The 22970-nt window shown below is 40.1% G+C and overlaps 1 protein-coding gene across 3 annotated transcripts in view; it reads left to right on the forward strand.

The window, feature by feature from the left end:
• Positions 1–2712: 2712 nt before the first annotated feature.
• arhgef12b (Rho guanine nucleotide exchange factor (GEF) 12b) overlaps positions 2713–22970 on the forward strand; it is a 44994-nt gene continuing 24736 nt past the window's right edge. Inside the window, exons 1-3 of one of the 3 annotated variants that reach the window (XM_034684020.1) lie at positions 2787–3086; positions 3200–3464; positions 21160–21251. In XM_034684020.1, the coding sequence (XP_034539911.1) occupies positions 3433–3464; positions 21160–21251 (124 nt within the window). In that variant the 5' untranslated portion in view covers positions 2787–3086; positions 3200–3432. Of the gene's footprint in view, positions 3465–21159; positions 21252–22970 lie in introns of all 3 variants that reach the window. The other 2 variants (XM_034684019.1, XM_034684021.1) reach the window with 2 other exon arrangements.

Raw genomic sequence — 22970 nt, forward strand, 5'->3', positions numbered from 1 at the left:
AACAGGCGCGCTGCTGCCACCTACAGGCCAATGCATGAAGTGGCCTGCTTATGCCATGCATACATGTACAATAGAAACAAATTCACTCACACAATAATAAAACTACGGTGGCCCTGAAGGACAAATCAAATTTACAAAAGATAAAACACTTTTACAAAGTTGGAGACAAATTTACATTTTGGAAAACATTTTTACATTTTATAAAATAAAATTACATTAGCAAAACACTTTTACCAAGGCCAAAAGAAAATTACATTTAAGAAAAGAAATTTACATTTAAGAAAAGAAATTTACATTTAAGAAAACAAATTTACAAAAGATGAAACACTTTTACCATTTCTGAAACAAATTAACATTTCCTTTTTACCGAAAGGGAATGTACCAAATACGGGAAGTGATCCAGAGGTGATCGAGTGAGGGGTCATTTAAGCTGTTTTCAAAACGACCTGCTACATACTACCTACTAATGAAGAAGTATATACTGCGTTTGAATTTAGTATGTATTACGACTGTTCTGTTCGATCAGTTCTGCAATATGCTGAGCCAGACGTCACTGGATTTCCAGTTTCGGAATGCAGGAGTAAACAACGGCCAAGCTGATAGCGAAACTGCTTCTTTAGCATCCACTTCACATTTAAAATATTAGGAAGTGGTTTATATGTGATTTAATCGTTTTCACAGCACCTAAAAACGGAGTTCCCCCAGACAAAAAAAAAAAAGATAAAGGAAAAGCGGAAACAGTGCTGTGCATTGTGGGAAACAATACGTGAGGCAGACTGGTCTGATGCACAATGTGAAATGTTCCCGAATCAGTATGACATCTGGGAAGTTTTGGCATACTGCAGATTTAGCTCTTGTTCACAGACATACTGAATTCTGGCCAAATCAGTACGTACCGCTAGTATAGTAGGCGGTTTGAAAACAGCTTTAGTTTGTTTTGATGGAGAGAAACCAAACGGAGCGACATGGTTTACATATTAGGATATCCTCAGGCCTCGGAGAGAGGTGTCAGACTTCAGATGAAAAAGTATCATATCTCCGCAAAACCTTCATCATGTGTCAGAATTCAGATGAAATGGCCTCAGACCACATAGCCTCAGGCTAAAAGGAGTCTCCAACTTTGTCAAAGTGTTTCATCTTTTGTAAATTTGTTTTCTTAAATTTAAATTTGTTTTGGCCTTGGTAAAAGTGTTTTGTTCATGTAATTTTGTTTAATAAAATGTAAAAATGTTTTCCTATATGTCAATTTGTCTCCAACTTTGTAAAAGTGTTTAATCTTTTGCAAATTTGTTCTCTCCTTCAGGGCCACCGTACATACGCACATGTACAATGGCCACAAATTCACTCATACAATACGAAACAGTCAAATTTGTGAACTGGGGTTGAACCAGTATTTAAAAGCAGCACCACACGTGTGGTATGACCCTGTATAGTGTACTCATAGTAAGTCTGCCATTGCAATGACACTTGTATTGATTATAAAAATGTATGCAAAATATAGGCTTAAATAGATTTTCAATGACTAAAAGTATTTGTTTCTTGTTTGTCAAGTCAAGTTAAACTTCATTGTCATTCATCTGGATTCAGCTTGTATGCAGCTGAATGAAATTGCGTTTCTCGCATGGCAGGTGCTACGGAAGAGGGTTAGGGCAACTGGAAAAAAAAATGAAGGTCAAATATTTTTTTAATTATTATTATTATGAGAAAAAAAGTCAAAATTCTGAGATTGAAGTCAGAATTCTGACTTATTTCTCATAATAATAATTTGAAAATAATTTGATCTTAATTATTATTTTTTTTTCCAGTGGCCCTAATCCCTTTCAGTAAGGTGCAAAGTAGTGTAAATGCAAATAAAACGACAAACAAACAATACACGGACAACAAAGACAGAATTTAAATACAAGATAAAACAACGACGACATGAGGATAGACTAGAAAAGAGCTGACTATGTGAGTTAAACTAAACTAAACTAAACTAAATATGGATAATGGAGTGAATAGAACAATAAATAAAACAGTGAGTGAGGTAGCGCAGGGTGCAAATGTTGCAATATATATTGAACAAATATTACAGCTAAAATATTAAGTTAAAATAAATAGTCAGTAATACATAACTAATAATTCACAGAAGGCACTGTGGAGGTCATTGCCCCGTATGAAGTGACAGTATAAGTGACAATGTTTATACCACATCGAGGAATTTGATTGCACAATTTAAATAAGTGGTTTGATCTTTTATTGAGATAAAACTAGAAATACCAAAGTATTTAATATTCTGACAATTATCTCTACAAAACAAGTAAAGTAAACTTACAGTACTATTAAAAATATTGAAATTAAAACGTTCAATTTTGTATATTCTATGTAGGATAAAATTAATTGATGTATTCATGTGTAATTAACTTTCATGTAGCACCTGGTAAAAGTTGAGCTACGTGCAATTTTGACTTTTGGCCTTTGCATTTTGAAGATGTACTTTCAATAATCAACCGTTTGCATCTTATTTGCCATAAACGTACCATTTTCTTTATTTTAATCTACAAAATTGCTCAAGGTAGAATTCAAATGTTTCCTTTTAGGTTCCATGGCAGTGGGATCGGCCAGCAGAAAAATAAAATCCTAAGAACATCTACAAAGTAAGTTAACACTTCTTTATTGTTAGTCACGCTATAATGAAAAAACACGTTCGGTTTTGAATCAGACAGTTTGGGGAAATACGAGGCGCTCCTGAACGCAACGAGATGGAAGGTGGGTTTTTCTCCTCATTTTGCTCTTTTGGGGAGTGAGAGACGCGGGGAGGGGGGCAAAGCATTTCCTTTTTTTCCATTTCATCACACTGAGAGCAGAAACTCAAGACTGAACTTCAAATGAGATCAGATTAAAGTGAGCAGACCTGGAAGAGGATGCTGCAAAAACTGCAACGCTTCTTAAACAACGCAAACTGGACACTAATGGACGGAGATAAAAAGGACAGATACGCCAAAGTTTGACGCAATTCTGCTCAGAGGAACCAGGAATAGACTGGAGTGTCATCATGGAAGTATTTCCCAAGGAAATATAGATATTTTCTCACTTTGTACCCGCAGGTAATCTGAGGAAGTTGGGAAAAAAAACTCAAAGCAAGTTGTGTGAAGAAATACATTGTTTCCTATGTGAGCGTGCAGAGGGACTGAAGTAGCGCATCTTCCTTTCTTTGCAGCTGTGAATGTAACTTTTATCGCTTGTGATGAATAAGAGGAATTTAGGATTCTCCGGCAGACACTCCCAGTAGAATAAAGGGGGTTTTAAGCTTCTGGATGCGAAGACTCGTCGACGTTCCTGGACATGGACAGACACCGAGAAGTGAAAATGAAGAGGCCTATGTCATGAAATCGATGTGGTCGTAGAAATGTTATTCGGGTAAAGTCCTCGGAAACTCTTCAGGGAAGCCCAATGAGTGGCACACAGTCAACACTCACTGACAGGTAGGACATGCAGCCACTCATTGTTTTTACTGCTGATCTTTGCAATTCAGACATGGAATAGGATGTGAGTGCACAATTAGTCAAAGCTTATTGATGTTAGATATGTTATTTACTCGGTTTAAGAATGGAAAGACAACCTGCTGAATCTCACCAAACTCCGTTAAAAAAAAAGTTAAACTTAGCACTATTTCAGTTTTTGGAAATTACGCATAACTAAAATAACATACAAAAAGATATATCATTAAGGCGAGTATTCGTATCACTTCGGCGTCGAGTAAGTGGGAAAATAGGATAATTTCTTCCTCCAAAATAGTAGCTTTTAACTCCATGAGCCCACTTTCTGAGACATTGAAAGGGAGAACAGGGCCTGTGTAATCGTCAGGTAGTCACGATTTTAAGCTGAATTTTGGTAATTTTGAAGGTTGTTGATCCATTACATGAATGCCGAACTGTAGAAAAAGTTTCAATCATTTCTCTGAGTTCCTAAATTGTCTTTTCACCTTTGTGTGTGTCAACCCCATGGCAAAGTAAAATACAAAGATTTTCCCACGGAGTTCGTTAGGGGTTTAATAAAGGGTAAACAGAACATAACGGGGTTCAGTCTTTTCCCGTATTAACTGGTGAATCTGATTGGTCTTGAGTGTTGATGACAAGCCCCTCTTGCCCAGCCAGCAGGGGGCATTTTTCTATACATGTGGCCCCCAAAGGTCACCTGACATTAGAGGCGCCTGCACCTTTTTCTATAACCTCGAGGACATGATGCTGGAGTGCATGGACTCATCCAATGGTGGATTTCTTTCCCGGATACCTGAATCTGAGACAATTTCCTTCTTGTCTGACATTGCTGTAGGCGGATTGATTAAAATATCTGTGTAAACATGCCATTTGGTATAATGCAGTGAAAGAGATCCTCATTGTAGCCTGTTTATGTAACTCCATCACGTGATGCTCTCAGTAATCACAACTGCCTTGAGCATATAAATACAAAGTTTATCATCATGTACTTGTGCACATGAGTACATATCTGACAAAAAAACACAAGGAACAGAAGAAATGTACTCGTGCCCTTTTAGTGTGTTGTTGGCAGACTGCTTTGGGCTTAGTTGTTACAAACCTGTAAAAATCTCTGTGTGAGGTGAATTGTTTTCACAAAAGGTTAATGGTTGACTTAGGGCTTTTCAGATTCCATCCTACATAAGTCACTTGTGTATTTTTACTCTGAGTAATGACGACTTTCCTCTGAGGAAGAGCCAAAACAAAGGCACACATGACTGCCTCGGAAAGTCAAACAAAGTCATTTGATTTTCTGACCTTCAGCCTGCAAAGAGGACCGGGCCGTTTATCTGCTCTGCTGCTTCTTACAAGAACAAGCCTCTTTTATGAAGTTTTGATTCCTTCTAATGTTTCCATCAAAACAAATTCACGTAGAGACTGTACTCTGTTTCAAATCCAAACAGACTGTGGATGTGGAAAGCATGACACATCCACACCAAAGAACAGCGTAGAGGGAAAATGTACCCTGAAAATGTGTTACACAGATATATCCTCAGCTGTTTGGAACCCAGGTTGGATTTAAAACATGGCATAACTGCAGAAACTGTGCTAAACACAATTATAGAGAGGCTGTATCAAACTTATTTGGATAAAAACTGTATGCAAAGCCAAAGGTGAGTTGTCAACATGGCTTGAAATCCAAAGTGGAAGAGTTTTTATGATGAAGTTAAATCACAACAGCTCAAGAGAATAATGCTGCATATTTTTTGAAATACACTTAAGTACATTTCTTCCTGTGACTGAGTTAATGAGGCCTATTTTCAATACAGGGCAAGAGTGAGAACACAGTTAGCCTAGCTTAGAATAAATACTGGAAGTTGGGGAAATAGTTAACATCCAAGCAGCAATCTCTGGTCTAAAAATAGGAGTCCAATGCGGAAGTGCTAAAAACTGCAGTTAATCGAGGATCCGCTTGAGGCTGGCTCCATTTGTACCATAAACCACATACACACCAATTCAAAAAAGCCGATCTTTACAGCCGAAATAAACATGTTTACAGCCTGGTTTAAAAGACGAGTGTAGTCTGGATAGCTCATTTCTCGATCAGCATACACTGTATGGGGGGTGAATTTTTTTCTAACGCGGCAATTTCAAAGATATTGAGATTACGAGTCTTCAAATGAGAGGCACAGCTGACTTGATTGACAGGTGGGAACACTGTAGCTGTTGACTAGGACGCTCAAAACCTGCCTCTTTAAGTCACAATCACTTGACAGCAGCAATATGGCTCCCGCCGACAATTGGCCTCAAAACAGCACTTCAGAAACAGATTGGTGACGTCACGGATACTACGTCCACATTTTATACAGTCTATGTTAACATCACAACCTCCCTATGAGAAGTATGGCCACCAAAAACTCTAAAGCTCAAATATAAACTAGTGTGTCTCTGCTTTAATATCAAAACAATTTAAAGTGACATTTCAGTGTTTTAGAGAGAGTTGTTGGCTGTAAGGAACACGTTTTTGGCTGGTAGACATGAAAAACGGAAGTTCCTTGAGTTTCCACTAGGGGCAGGCCCCAAAAGTATAAGGGAACTCCTTCAGAGCCCTTTTTAAAGCGCTCATTTATACAACAGAATTCAGAGGTTTTGTTCTCTATATCTCGTTGTCTTTATATGTACGGGTTTATTTCTTTGTATGACTCATCTGTTTTGGTTTTAGTAAGGCTAAGAGTTGTGCATAAAAAGGCTAATTTGATTGACAGGCTGGCATGTTATATAAGTTTACCAGGTGGAAAGACTTCAGCATCAGCTCCTCTTTACTTTTTTTCTTGCTGGAAATGATTCATAGTCAGCATTTTTAATATTGGGAACTCGATTGTTGGGCTCTATAATGCCTCTTTTTAGATCCAGTGGGTGACATCACTGGGACTATGTCCTTAAGTCAAACAGTGTATGGTGGTGGAGGATTTTTATACTTCAATTACAGAGGTTGGGTTAAAGCTGCTGTTGGTAGTCACAGAGTAAACATCTGTTCAGAGAGAGGGACTGTCAACACTATCCCTCCCAACCAGATTTCCTCTTAGCCCCCCAACACAGATCGGCGTGTGCAGTCATGATAGTGCCGGACTCATAACCAATCGGAGGACGTAGTAGGGGCCACCCCTTAACCAATCAGGACAGAGGATTTGAGATTAGCTATGATTAGTCCGTCATAACGGGAACGAGGGGAATAATAACATTGCTTTATACAAAGGCATTGGAAAACACAGAGATTTTGCAATAGTCTCAAATTGCTTCACTTACAGATGAGTACCGATGGGCATTATGACCTTTTCTCCAAACCCAACAGAATAAAGTAACATTTTCACACCATTCCTACCAGCAGCAGCTTTAAGTATGATATCAAATAATCAGCCTCTACACATATCTGTGACACTAGGTGTCATTACATTGCATCAGGGTCTCTTAAATACACAGAAATCATGCCTTTAAGTATCCACCTGTATCATGAAATTCATAACCAGCCTTACAGAGAGCTTTCTTTGGCTCTCTGGTCTCTTATGTCGTCTCTCCCTCTTAATTCCACCCAGGGTGGCACATAAATGAAAAGAAAAAAGAGATACATATCACACTTTGCAACAGAAAAACAATGTAGAACTCATGTTGGTAATCTGAACATTTGCGATCTGTAACCAGTGTTATATTTCACACACACACACACACACACACACACACACACGTGAACCCCATTCAACACAATAAATGTGGCATTGCTACCATCCTATGCCACTTATTCTTTATCAATTAAACTGAGCCCAAACAGCTACTGCATCTAATCTTAACTGTATATATAAGTTACTGCAGTGTAACTGAGGCCCTGTTGTCTTTGTTGCTTCTGTATGTGTTTCTGCACCATGCATGTTTTCATCAAGATAATTTCACTACAACTTTTTATACTTGTAAATTTGGTTGTGATGGCTGCTAATGACACTCATCCCTCTAAAGGCAGCTCTGACCGTGTGTACACATGTGATGTGAACACCTTACAGGTTAATACTGCAGCTTAGCTCATTAGACGAAGGTTTCACTATCTAAAAACACAACTGTCTGTGGTGTGTGAAGGATATAGCTGAAGCCTGTACTATAAAGAAAGGGTTCAGTTTCCAGGCAACATGAGTGCTGGCTCCAGCAGTGGTTGGGTCACCTCTTGGACGTAGTTCAGGGGTTTCTCAGTGAGAAGAATTCGATGTGAGCAGCCTGCTAGGTTTAACATTAGTGATATTTTACTGTCTGCATGTGACAGTCCTCAGCATGGGACATGTTCCCCTCTCTGCCTGGCCTCCAGGGCCGACTGAAACCACCCACCCTCCACCAGAACACTGCACCAGTTTTTAGGCTCAAGTAACCCGGTTCAAAGCGTGTTAAAGGAATGACTGAACTTTTCTCTTCAGGCTTCTTTTTTATTTCTCCCACATTAACCTCAAAGAGCGTCACCATGAAACGATTCACAGAGAGGCTTTTTAAAAAGTGCTCTGTGTTTCCATTTTTATGATTTATTTAGTACAAAGTATTTACTGTTTGAAACCCACAGACATAGTTTCAGTGGCGTCACCTATTGGTTTCTGACGAGGCGTTTTCAAACCAAAGATGGTGGTCGCCATATTGGAAAAGCAGACTCTAACGAACTTTGGTCTGATCTAGAAATCTGCTGAGAGATGGAATAGAGGCCCCGGTCTTACTGACTGGAATGCAGCTCCTCAGTTGAATTAGACAGGCCCCTAATTATGAATACTTATTTATCTCTTAACCTCACTATAATAGAAATGGATAAGGTATATGACATTCAACCCCCCTACAGTTGTTACAAGTAAAATGTTGAGGTAGAAAGACCAAAACCATTCTTTGCACCAGGGTGAAAACACCTTTAATTCTGCTGTCAAATGGAAACTTTAATACAGGCCCTAATGGGCTGTCCTGGGCTTTTTATGCCAGCCCCTAGTGGACACTCAAGGAATTGCAGTTTTTGCATGCATGCATTGGCTTCATTGTACAATAATGGTGGCTGCCACAGTACAAAAAGCGCTCACTACAAAAAACGATCAAGTGAGTCTTTGCACTTTTTTCCAATGAAACTCTTCCCGGATCACATTTTGTGTCTTCATTTACGCCAGGCCATGCTTCTCTCCTTTATGATCTTCAATTTAATGGACAGTCATGCAAATAGTGACATGTAAGGGATGCTTTTGGCCCAGCGGGTTTAAGTGCACATCCCATATACAGAGACTATAGTGCTCGTCTAAGCGGTCACTGCGTCTAGTCCTCGACCATTTGCTGCATGTCTGCCCAAAGATATATTTAAAAGAAATAGTGGCATGTACACAGAGGTTGATCACTTGTATACCACTGGGTTTACTAAGGTTATAAAGCTTTTGAGAGTTAGATTTGCAGAGAAACTTCTCTTCTTTAAAAACAGGAAACAGTCAAACCTTGGACTGGTCTGAGCATGAACATGTTTGTTTGCAAGCGGGAACAAGATCAGGTACACTGGTCCCAGTTAAAAGATACCAAATACAATAATACTATGATACAAATCTAGAAATACTACAACAAAATAAAGACTCAGAGTAAAAAGTAGAAGAAAATACTTCACAGGTATAAAACTGAATATAAAGTATGTATAAATATGGAGTGCTATTCCGAAACAATCATGTTTTATTCTTTGAGCTGTATTAAAGTAAGACGTACAGGTTAAAGTCTTGTTTTTATGCACAATGTTTTGAGCAACAGTAACAGTGGAGAGGTGAGTCAGGTGGAGTTAAACTACAAAGTAATCACTTGCAGATTGTACCTTGTGGTAACATCCTGATCAACACGTCAATCTGCTGAAGGTTGCAGATTATTTTGAAGCTCTGCATCTCTTTTTCCTGTGAGTACGTGGGTTGAGCATTGGGTCTTTTTCCATTTGTGAAGCAAAATGAAGAAGTATTGTTGGCTATCACAGCTGGCATGTTGTACATTTGTTGAAAGGAGCTTCTACTATCTCAAGAAGGTTTGTCTTCTGAGCTACATCAACTTGGCTCTCCTTCGTTCGCAGTGTGTGTGTGCAGAAGCTGGTCCCAGGATCAGCCCATGAGCTGAATTTACCACACAGTTTCTGCCTCGATAACTCAGGGGCTAATTACATTCAGACTCTAATAGATCTCAATATGGTGAACAGAGTTCTTGCAGGGAAATGAGGGAGGCAGTCAGAGGCTAACAGGAGGAGTTTTTCCTCACACCCCAGCTGTTTTTGCTTTGCTTTGCCTTCCTGTTCCTGGGTTTGGTTCAACAATGCATCAATGATTTGTCTGAAGCCACAGCTCCTTAGGTTTGTACATCATGGTATCCGAATCATACGTTTTCTCCTTCTTCCTGTCAGGAAGGTTGTCTTTCAGGTTTCCTTGACTTCACCTGTGGTTTGTTCTGTCAGAATTTATAACTTTGGTGTCAAGCTGTTGTAAAAGCACGCTTCGATCTGTGCTGTATTATAAAGCTGGATGCCAGCAGGCTGTGTACCTGCTCTTTTTGCTCTTTGTCACACAGTTTTGCTGATGTGTGTGTTTTCCCGCCTGCCGACCTCCCTCAGCCCCCCTTCTCTACCCTCTGACGGGAAATGTGACATCACTGTTGAACAATGTCTGTCGGCCCCACCAGGCCACTGGGCCTTCCTGACAGACTCTGCAGCTGGTGACACATCAGGCTATACCAGCCAGACGAGCCCGCTGCCACTACATGTATACGCTACAATAAAAAAACCCCAAGATGATGCGGCTGAACAAAAAACATGTTCTGCTCTCTGCCCCTGAAGTTTACCACAGTGTCTTTAAACCGTGTGTCCTAAAATCCCTTGAAAGAACAGTTGTGTTAATTTTAACTTCTACCTCTATCAACGTACTTTGACTAAGTTAGAAGATGCAGCCTCATGTTTATTTTGTCACTACCCCCCCAAACTCTGTACGCACAGTTAAAGTGCAGACTCATAAAACAGTCCCATTAAAGTCACTCTGGAAAAGTTACAAGTCATATAACAGCTCATTATTTTTAAAGAAGCGTACTCCTTTAAAGCTTTATAACCAAATGAATGTAATCGAATGAAGCCCTGTCATCCAAACCTCATATTAACAGGCTAATTTTCCACATGAAGGTGAATTAATCCCAATTATTTACATGATCATGATCATTCCTGATCATTTAGAAATAGATCAATGGTCCTCATCTCTTCCTGTAGCATAAAATGCATATTGAAAATGTTTGTTCCAGTGAAATGATGATGATGCCTGTGTTAGGACTTAAGTTTGAGATACTTCACTGCTTCCTCTTGCCCCAGCCTACACTGATAGCTCACTCCTGTGAATTCACAAACTGACATCACATTTCGTTGTTTGCAGCGATACAGCAGTGTGAGCCGAGTGATCTCAGATATAAATGCAGAATGAATCATTAGTGAAACAGACATGGAAGTATGGATTATGAGAAACTCATCATTGACCAATGACCTTGTTGTATGTTTCTTGGCTCTGTGAGGATCTTTCATTTGTTGATTCTGGTTAGCCCTGCTCTGATTTATTACCATCAGTCAAATAATAATTGATAAGAGGTGAGCGGACGCACAGGTTTAACGTTCCCCTCACAGCCATCACTGTCATGATGTGAGCTCACATACATAAATAGATAAATCTTTTTAAAATCAAATAACTAACTTCAACTAAACTTCTAAGAAATAGCTATGATTTCAGAAACCATGTTTGAGTAATAATTAGTTGACATGTATTTTGCTTACATGGTTTCAATCAATCAATCAATCAATCAATCAATCAATCAATCAGTCAGTCAGTCAGTCAGTCAGTCAGTCAGTCAGTCAGTCAGTCAGTCAGTCAGTCAGTCAGTCAGTCAGTCAGTCAGTCAGTCAGTCAATCTTTATTTGTATAGCGCCAAATCAAAACAAACATTATCCTCAGACTTTTCCAAACAGAGCAGGTCTAGACTGTACTCTGTGTTCTATTATTAACAAAGACCCAACATCAAGACAGGATAAGATCCAGTCCCATCTTACAGACAGGACTCAGTCTGATCTCATCTTAATCCACCATGAGCAGAGCACTTTGCAGCATTTAGCAAGTTACAGTGGCAAGGACAAACTTCCTTTAACAGGCAGAAACCTCCAGCAGGACCAGACTCATGTTAGACACACATCTGCTGAGACCGAGTTGGGAGTTTGACTCTGGTTCCATCTGTTAACACCAAGGAGACAGGGTTTATTACCTGTACTGCAGCCGGCCAGCAGGGGGAGCTCTAAATCATTTGGCTTCACGTCTATTGTAATATATACAGTCTGTGGTTGGAACAAATTGGCTTAATGATGAAAGAGACATGTATTCTTTTAAATTCAGATGATTTGTTTACTCTCAGTTAGAGTTTATTTTACAAAAAGAAAACGAAAGAATCTCAGAATTATGCTAAAACTGATTTGTATTGTGAAAACTGAGGAATAAGTGAGCTGCAGGAACTAAAAGATATCTAATAAAAGGGAAGGGATATTGTTGGTTGGATCTTACTGATGCTGTTTGAAAGAGGTCTTTGGATTAGACTTTCATGACTCTACTCAAATACAAACAGCTATTAAAGATAACCGCGTGTTTCTTCTAGGTAATTGTGGCTCTCACTAAACAGGGGCCTCAGAGCTGCTGTATTTGTTTTTAGAACAGTGTATTTCTTTATTAAATGATTGGTACAGATGAAGTTGTTGAGTGAAGACTGTGGTGATGGAAAAACTTGTTTTGGGAGCAGTAGGAGGAATGTCGCCTGTTATTCCCTCATGTAATCATTGCTCTGCTTCAGTGTCTTCATTTCCCTGAATAACCGTTTAAATGCAAAAACTGAACCTTGAACTCTGATCTATGTGGGTTTTAAGGTAGCAGAGAACAGTGGTTGTGTGGTGTGGATCAGAAATATAACTTCATGCAAACAGATTGGATATCAGACTGCGTGTTGTGTTTTAGCTTCTGACTAAGTGGGTTTTGTCTCCTGCCCTCTGGAGCTGACTCCTCTGCTGTCATCGTCCCGGAGGAATTGTCTGGTATTTTCGGTATCTGAGGCACAAGTTGATTGCTGCATGTTTTTTTCGCCCTGCTTTGATAACTGGGAAGTTGCAGGCAAAGCAAGTTAGACTAAGTCAACCAGCAGACTCAAGTCTCAGCCCAGTGACGCTGATACAATAAGTAAACTAATGGCTTCCTTTCATCGTGGTGCCAGTGAACTTTCTCATGGACTAGAACTGTTTTCCCTTTCACAGATTTGTGAACTTTTAAACTTCTTGTGCTTCAAAAGTCTTTTTGCAGAAAATTAGAAAAATGCATTACATTTCAATGACAGCATGTTGATGCACTTTTGGTAACTTGATAAGATTCTGTTGAATTGTATTGCTCTGTGTTGCCTCGCTTCACTGGAACTGGCAGACATGTTGGATTTCAAGTAACAAGACGATGCAGACGAAAGCTAAAACACAAATGCAATTTAGAAACAATCTAAGTTTGTCCTACAAGAATGGTTGCATTTCTGTATCCTGCCTCTGATAAGTATGTTTATATTGGGCTTGTTTAAGTCATCCTTTAAGGATCTCAAATGTCATCATGCTAGCTTTCCCTTTCACTCTAACATGTGAATCACTGCAGTCTACAATTGAACCAAAACGACCCACAGTTTAATTCATGCCTTACAGTTTTTGCGATTGTGCAGTATTGGAGTTAAATGTGTCTGAAAAGAGAAACTAGTCTTGAAACTTCAGTTAAAGATTTGAGATGGTTACATGCTGTAGCTCCCCATTGAAGGAGGCTGATTTTCCATGTTTTCAAACAACTTTTAACTGCTGTTTAAATACTTCTTTTAAACCATTTTTAGACAAAAGTGTAGAAGTTTTTCCAATGTGTGTTGTTATATGTGCTACCTCGCTCAGAGGCGCTGCTTCACAGTTAACGCAGGCTAACGCTTCGGGGCCCTTGGCCAGTAATGGGCCCTTAGCGGCTGAAAATGTGCAAGATTTGCAGTGACCGTGGGAAATCTAACTAAGTCACCATCTGTAAAGCCCTGCAAAATTCATGTGGTGTTGGGCGCATCAGAAAAACAAGTTTACAAGTTGGAAAATGAGGAGGAGTAGCACATGAATGCTTTTCCTGTGCAAAAGTTTCTGAGTGAAAATATCTCGATGCAAAATGAAGAGAAGTTATCTTTTCTGGAGGGGAAAGAGGAACATTGACAAAAAGACAGTGTAGAGGAGCAGAGAATTATATGTTTATATCTTTATTTTAATAATAATATTTATTTGAAAAGCAATTTTTTTGTTGGTGTCAGATTATTTATAACATAGTGGTGATAAATGCTGGTTGGAGGGTCCTCCGTGAATTTTTGCTCAAACAAACTGACATTGGCACTGATTTTTCTTTGTAGTCAAGAATCAATTTCTACTGTCGGGGGAAATCTACTTCTCTCTTTTCATCAAACCTTTAATCTTAGGGTCATGCATTCACACCGCCCGACTGCTCAGAGTTTTAGGGAAAAAAAACAAATATGTAATAAAAGTCTTTATTATTAAAAAAATGTACAACAAAATGAAGAAATGCACCTTATGAACACAACATTTCAGCAACCACAGTAAAAGAGCTAACATGCATTTGAGTAAAACAGCATATAATGCACAGAAGATGATGTGGATTGCACGGTAGGAATTTAAATTTCACAGCAAGTAATGCATCCGTTGTACAGGTAGAAACAAAGTATTTACGGGTTCATCAACCCCATGACCACACAGCGTCCACAGTGACCTTTTTTTCCAATATGCTACTGCAGAGCAGAGGAGAGCAATCTGTAAACAGTCTTCACGTGTGTGAATTAACCCCGGCACTACTCCCACAAACCCCTCCCACACATCTCTCCCCTGCAGTTGAGTCTACACCATGCCACACCATCACAGTATTTTACTTTTATAAATGTGAGTATTTAACAATTAGAAGCAGCAGAATAAGATGAGGAGGGTTTCACACTGGGTAATAGCTGTATGTGATGAAGTATTAGTTTTGTGTTCAGGCTTCATGACACAGTGTTGTACTGTATTTTGTTTGACCCGTGATGTGGAAGAAAAACCCCTGAAGTTAAAATAAGCTGCTTCATAAATGTGCCTTAAATATCTGAAGCTGAAATTCCTCCCTCTTATCCAGCAGCACTGAATTATCTACCACCCACTGAGCAGGATGCAATCTGTCCATGTCTCGCCATGTCTTATCAGCTGCTAATCTCCTCTTACCACAGCAAGGAGGCTCCCTAAGTGGGCCTACCAGCCTCAGACAAAAAAAACCCACGCCTGTCACAGTTTTCCTCTCCTGTAAGACATCATTTCACCCTTTTCTTCTGCAGCTGTGACAGCTTTGTGGCATCCAGCAGAGAGGAATCAGTTTAATCTATTTCAGTTTACACCAACAGAACACTTGCACGATTATTTCTGCTTTTCTGTCTTCTGTTCATCTGCATCGGGTAATCTGAATTTAAGTCATCTTTTCTCTGCACACTGACGTTGGTTCCTCACACACTCAGGAGGCTAAGCGTAGATTTCCTCAGCCCCGTCTTCTGTCTTCCCTCAAACACACTTGTGCGCCTCCCCCTTCCCATTTCCCTCCCTCAATTCTTTCCCAGCCTTCTCCCACATTCAGGAAACTGGAGCGGAGCCAAAACCCCCTTAGTCTCTGTTTCCGGGAATCTGTCCCACAGAGCCACAGTGTAGTAAGTTGGCTCTGACGTGGGAGCCATTGTTAAAATCCCAGGGCCCCCATTGTCCAAGGGAGGAACAGCAGCACAAACAAAACTCCCTCTTGTGGAACGAGTGGGGGGAGCTACACTGAGAGGGGAACCTCTGCTATTAATATAAAACTACCACCATCAGGTTCACCTCCCACGAGGGATACGCCTTTAAATCAGTTCAACACAAACTGAACAGAGGGAGTGCTTGGAGCCTGTGGAAGTTATTGCAATTAGATTGAAAGTGAGACATCAACAACTTTTCTTTTCCTTTAAGAACACCAACGTGTTTACAGAAATGCACTTCTCTAGGTGAGAGGGCTGATTTTAAATGAGTCATCCTCTATAAATTTATTTCAATAATCAATTTCCTGAAAGAGAGAGAACAATGTGTAGCACTGGGGATAATAAAAAGTACTCAAAATGTGTGTTATACCCCATCTTTCAGCTTATTGTCATCAAGGTGAAGAGCTTCACAGGCATCATCAAACTTCAATACATAAACCCCTCAAAGCATCATTCAGGATTAGGATTATCTGCAGAGGAATAACGTTTGGAAAACATTTGGAGTCCCTGTATTTTAGTGTTGTGAAGTTGTATATCCCACTAATGTGTTAATACCTTGAATAACTGCCTGAGGTAGAAAACTAAATATAAGTGTTAATGATATTAAACTTATATTTAACTAATATCGTATCATCATTATGCATCGTATTGGGTCTAATGGTACCTAATGGTAACACCCCATATTGTATCCTATCGTATCTTACGTATCGTATCATATCTCCTCATATCGTATATCCTCGTAACCCATGGAATCGCCTCATATCATTTATTAAATTGTCATGCCTTATTCTGTCATATTGCCTCATATCATATCGTATTGCCTTGTGTCCTTTCGAATCATAGGTTATCCTATCCCTCACATCGTATTTTCACGCCATATATCCTGTCGTTTTGCCTCATATAATATCATATCGTATTGTATCACCTCATTTCGTATCGTATAACCTCATATCCTAACATATCCTCTTGTATCGTATCGCCTCGTATCCTATCGCCTCATATCCTATCGCCTCATATCCTATCGCCTCATATCGTTTCACCTCATATCCTATCGCCTCATATTCTATCGCCTCATATTCTATCGCCTCATATCCTATCGCCTCATATCGTTTCACCTCATATCCTATCGCCTCATATTCTATCGCCTCATATTCTATCGCCTCATATCCTATCGCCTCATATCCTATCGCCTCATATTCTATCGCCTCATATCCTATCGCCTCATATTCTATCGCCTCATATACTATCGCCTCATATTCTATCGCCTCATATCCTATCGCCTCATATTCTATGGCCTCATATTCTATTGCCTCATATCCTATCGCCTCATATCCTATCGCCTCATATTCTATCGCCTCATATTCTATCGCCTCATATCCTATCGCCTCATATTCTATGGCCTCATATCCTATCGCCTCATATCCTATCGCCTCATATCCTATCGCCTCATATTCTATCGCCTCATATTCTATCGCCTCATATACTATCGCCTCATATTCTATCGCCTCATATCCTATTGCCTCATATTCTATCGCCTCATATCCTATCGCCTCATATCCTATCGCCTCATATTCTATCGCCTCATATCCTATCGCCTCATATTCTATCGCCTCATATTCTATCGCCTCATATCCTATCGCCTCATATCCTATCGCCTCATATTCTATCGCCTCATATCCTATCGCCTCATATTCTATCGCCTCATATTCTATCGCCTCATATCCTATCGCCTCAAATCCTATCGCCTCATATCCTATCGCCTCATATCCTATCGCCTCATATCCTATCGCCTCATATTCTATCGCCTCATATCCTATCGCCTCATATCCTATCGCCTCATATTCTATCGCCTCATATCCTATCGCCTCATATTCTATCGCCTCATATCCTATCGCCTCATATCCTATCGCCTCATATCCTATCGCCTCAAATCCTATCGCCTCATATTCTATCGCCTCATATCCTATCGCCTCATATTCTATCGCCTCATATTCTATCGCCTCATATCCTATCGCCTCATATCCTATCGCCTCAAATCCCATCGCCTCATATTCTATCGCCTCATATCCTATCGCCTCATATCCTATCGCCTCATATCCTATCGCCTCATATCCTATCGCCTCATATTCTATCGCCTCATATCCTATCGCCTCATATCCTATCGCCTCATATCCTATCGCCTCAAATCCTATCGCCTCATATTCTATCGCCTCATATCCTATCGCCTCATATTCTATCGCCTCATATTCTATCGCCTCATATCCTATCGCCTCATATCCTATCGCCTCAAATCCCATCGCCTCATATTCTATCGCCTCATATTCTATCGCCTCATATCCTATCGCCTCATATCCTATCGCCTCATATTCTATCGCCTCATATTCTATCGCCTCATATTCTATCGCCTCATATTCTATCGCCTCATATCCTATCGCCTCATATTCTATCGCCTCATATTCTATCGCCTCATATCCTATCGCCTCATATCCTATCGCCTCATATTCTATCGCCTCATATCCTATCGCCTCATATCGTTTCACCTCATATCCTATCACCTCATATCCTATCGCCTCATATTCTATCGCCTCATATCCTATCGCCTCATATCCTATCGCCTCATATCCTATCGCCTCATATTCTATCGCCTCATATCCTATCGCCTCATATTCTATCGCCTCATATCCTATCGCCTCATATTCTATCGCCTCATATTCTATCGCCTCATATTCTATCGCCTCATATTCTATCGCCTCATATTCTATCGCCTCATATCCTATCGCCTCATATCCTATCGCCTCATATTCTATCGCCTCATATCCTATCGCCTCATATTCTATCGCCTCATATCTATCGCCTCATATCCTATCGCCTCAATCCTATCGCCTCATATCCTATCGCCTCATATCCTATCGCCTCATATCCTATCGCCTCATATTCTATCGCCTCATATCCTATCGCCTCATATCCTATCGCCTCATATTCTATCGCCTCATATTCTATCGCCTCATATCCTATCGCCTCATATCCTATCGCCTCATATCCTATCGCCTCAAATCCTATCGCCTCATATTCTATCGCCTCATATCCTATCGCCTCATATTCTATCGCCTCATATTCTATCGCCTCATATCCTATCGCCTCATATCCTATCGCCTCAAATCCCATCGCCTCATATTCTATCGCCTCATATCCTATCGCCTCATATCTATCGCCTCATATCCTATCGCCTCTATCCTATCGCCCTCAAATCCTATCGCCTCATATTCTATCGCCTCATATCTATCGCCTCATATCCTATCGCCTCATATCCTATCGCCTCATATTCTATCGCCTCATATTCTATCGCCTCATATTCTATCGCCTCATATCCTATCGCCTCATATTCTATCGCCTCATATCCTATAGCCTCATATTCCTATCGCCTCGATATCTATCGCCTCATATCCTATCGCCTCATATCCTATCGCCTCATATTCTATCGCCTCATATTCTATCGCCTCATATTCTATCGCCTCATATCCTATCGCCTCATATCCTATCGCCTCATATCCTATCGCCTCATATCCTATCGCCTCATATTCTATCGCCTCATATTCTATCGCCTCATATCCTATCGCCTCATATCCTATCGCCTCATATTCTATCGCCTCATATTCTATCGCCTCATATTCTATCGCCTCATATTCTAATCGCCTCATATCTATCCCCCTTAAATCCGCCTCATATTCGATCGCCTCATATCCTAGCCCTCTATCCTATCCATTCTAGCCATCATATTCTATCGCCGTCATATCCTATCGCCTCATATCCTATCGCCTCAAATCCCATCGCCTCATATTCTATCTCGCCTCATATCCTATAGCCTCATATCCTATCGCCTCATATCCTATCGCCTCAAATCCTATCGCCTCATATTCTATCGCCTCATATCCTATCGCCTCATATCCTATCGCCTCTATTCTATCGCCTCATATTCTATCGCCTCATATCCTATCGCCTCATATCCTATCGCCTCAAATCCCATCGCCTCATATTCTATCGCCTCATATCCTATCGCCTCATATCCTATCGCCTCATATCCTATCGCCTCATATCCTATCGCCTCAAATCCTATCGCCTCAAATCCTATCGCCTCATATTCTATCGCCTCATATTCTATCGCCTCATATCCTATCGCCTCATATTCTATCGCCTCATATCCTATAGCCTCATATCCTATCGCCTCATATTCTATCGCCTCATATCCTATCGCCTCATATCCTATCGCCTCATATTCTATCGCCTCATATTCTATCGCCTCATATTCTATCGCCTCATATCCTATCGCCTCAAATCCTATCGCCTCATATTCTATCGCCTCATATTCTATCGCCTCATATCCTATCGCCTCATATTCTATCGCCTCATATTCTATCGCCTCATATCCTATCGCCTCATATCCTATCGCCTCAAATCCCATCGCCTCATATTCTATCGCCTCATATCCTATAGCCTCATATCCTATCGCCTCATATCCTATCGCCTCAAATCCTATCGCCTCATATTCTATCGCCTCATATCCTATCGCCTCATATCCTATCGCCTCATATTCTATCGCCTCATATTCTATCGCCTCATATCCTATCGCCTCATATCCTATCGCCTCAAATCCCATCGCCTCATATTCTATCGCCTCATATCCTATCGCCTCATATCCTATCGCCTCATATCCTATCGCCTCATATCCTATCGCCTCAAATCCTATCGCCTCAAATCCTATCGCCTCATATTCTATCGCCTCATATTCTATCGCCTCATATCCTATCGCCTCATATTCTATCGCCTCATATCCTATAGCCTCATATCCTATCGCCTCATATTCTATCGCCTCATATCCTATCGCCTCATATCCTATCGCCTCATATTCTATCGCCTCATATTCTATCGCCTCATATTCTATCGCCTCATATCCTATCGCCTCATATCCTATCGCCTCAAATCCCATCGCCTCATATTCTATCGCCTCATATCCTATCGCCTCATATCCTATCGCCTCATATCCTATCGCCTCATATCCTATCGCCTCAAATCCTATCGCCTCAAATCCTATCGCCTCATATTCTATCGCCTCATATTCTATCGCCTCATATCCTATCGCCTCATATTCTATCGCCTCATATCCTATAGCCTCATATCCTATCGCCTCATATTCTATCGCCTCATATCCTATCGCCTCATATCCTATCGCCTCATATTCTATCGCCTCATATTCTATCGCCTCATATTCTATCGCCTCATATCCTATCGCCTCATATTCTATCGCCTCATATTCTATCGCCTCATATCCTATCGCCTCATATCCTATCGCCTCATATTCTATCGCCTCATATTCTATCGCCTCATATCCTATCGCCTCATATTCTATTGCCTCATATTCTATCGCCTCATACCCTATCGCCTCATATTCTATCGCCTCATATCCTATCGCCTCATATTGTAAAGCCTTGTATGCCATCGTATTGCCGCGTGTCTCTCTGACTCCTCAACATCTGTGCTGCAGATGTTTGTGTTTGTGAATTGCAAATGTCATGATCTTATTTTTGTACTTTTAAAGCAATAGTTCCTCATTGTGAAATATGGTTATAGAGTAAGTTGTGAAGAGTGATACCTTATATATCTGTACTATGAATGTCAGGCTACAGATATCAGTAACAGTCCATGCCTTTTGGAAAGCTGTATCAAAACCAGTTTGTGTAACTTTTAAAAAATAATGAAGGTTTTTATGTATTCAAATGTTTATTTTTCCTAACTTTTCTTCATGTTTCTGTAGGACCCCAAGCATTCTCAACAAGGACCCCACAGACAAGAAACCCAAGAATGAGAAATCCCCCGTCTCCCTCAAACATGAGTTTGACCCCACAGGTATGATGTAATTCTGTTATCTGATTTTGTTGTTATATTTACAATTGAATATTTTTGAATGGATTGTTTTATCGACTGCTTCTTTTATTTGCTGCATCGTATGTTCTGTGAAGCAAAGGTCAAGTGACGTTTTTTTCTGTAAATGGCGAGCAGAGCTCTGACTCATCATAACAAATCAATGTTCTCTTTCAATCTTTATCTGTTTATAACTTTCTTATCACTTGCACAACAGCAGGTCATAGAAACATGAAACCTTTAATAGCTCCAAAGAAAGATTGAATGGGATTGAGACATTTAACAAAGATTCTTTTTGAAGCTGGAACAATTAAACATGACAATAAACTAATCAGCAACTACTGTCTTCTCAAATGTGAATATGTACTCCTTCTTTTGTGTATGACAGAATAACTAATACCTCTGCGTGTTGTTCTTTTAATTGATTCTTAAAACGTTCAACAGACACAATAATAATCCTTTAATTAAGAAAGTGAGTAATGGACTACTGAGTAATGGAGAGAAAGGGTGCCTCTTCCCTTTTTAAATTGTCAGCTGAAAGTTCAGTGTGACAAATTTTCACAAAGATGAAATACTTTGAATTTTAAGACCTAGTCTTGCGTCTATGTCTTCTTGCATGTAGTTCTACGGCTTGAGACTTCACCACACACTTTCCCAAGATGTTTCAATATAAACTGTAAGATAGTCTCTGTCATGGAGGCGGGCAGGACAGCCGTGCAGGACAGAGATGGTGTGGGTTTAGTCAGCACTCAGGAACAAGTTGTTAAGGTGGTTGTCTGGGTTGCAGAGTTGACATTAATCCTTCCTGCCCTTTTCCTCACCCTTTGAGGCTCCTTCATGGAGGCCAGAAGACAAGCAATTATCCACTCAGGAGAAGGAAAAGGAAAACCAGACTGAGGCAGATAGTGAGTCTATGAACGTCCTCAGTTACAGCAGGAACACAGTGACAGAAAGATAGTTATTGTGATTTCCAGACTGTTCTTGAGCTCAGATTACAAATAGAGGCTCTGGATAAAAAAATTCAACCTCATATTGAAAATACTGACCACTTATCTATGTGGATGATAATGTGCAGGCTTTATTTTAGGAGGAGGGAAACATCAACAAAATGTTTCAAAGGTCTCAATAACAACACTGAGGAAGTTTCAAAGTTACAAGGCTAAAGGTAACCAACTACTCTCAAAGTAAGAAAGAAAACAGTCAAAGTGGACTTTAGTTCTCACAGGATCTCAACATCTACAGGTACACAACAACAAATCATTGTTGTGTCGTAAAGTGTGGCTAACATTAGCAGAGCTAGCACCACCAGTCTTTGGTCCTCCAAGTTAACATCCACTTACCTGTGCTGGTTACGCCCAGACTAGTGGCGGGTGGCAGCACTAGAGCTTAGACACAACATATTACATCATTTCAGGCCTACAATAATGAAGATATCAATGAATTGTAATCTTGGTGTCCACTTGCAAGGTTTTCTGAAGTTTGATCCTTTAGTTAAACCAAACACACACACCTATACAATTATACAATTATAGAATTATACAATACAGTATTCATTTTGGTTCTTAAAAGTTTCTTTTTTAAACAAGAACACCTGAACACTATGAGCATTGCTTAGTAACACCAGTTTTAGTTTCAGTGTGAGGAGAAACTTAAAAACTAGGGGTTAACGACTCTTTTTAACAGCGATTTGATGCGTATCATGAT

Source organism: Notolabrus celidotus, chromosome 5 (assembly GCF_009762535.1).
Source record: "Notolabrus celidotus isolate fNotCel1 chromosome 5, fNotCel1.pri, whole genome shotgun sequence".
Lineage (NCBI taxonomy): Eukaryota > Metazoa > Chordata > Actinopteri > Labriformes > Labridae > Notolabrus > Notolabrus celidotus.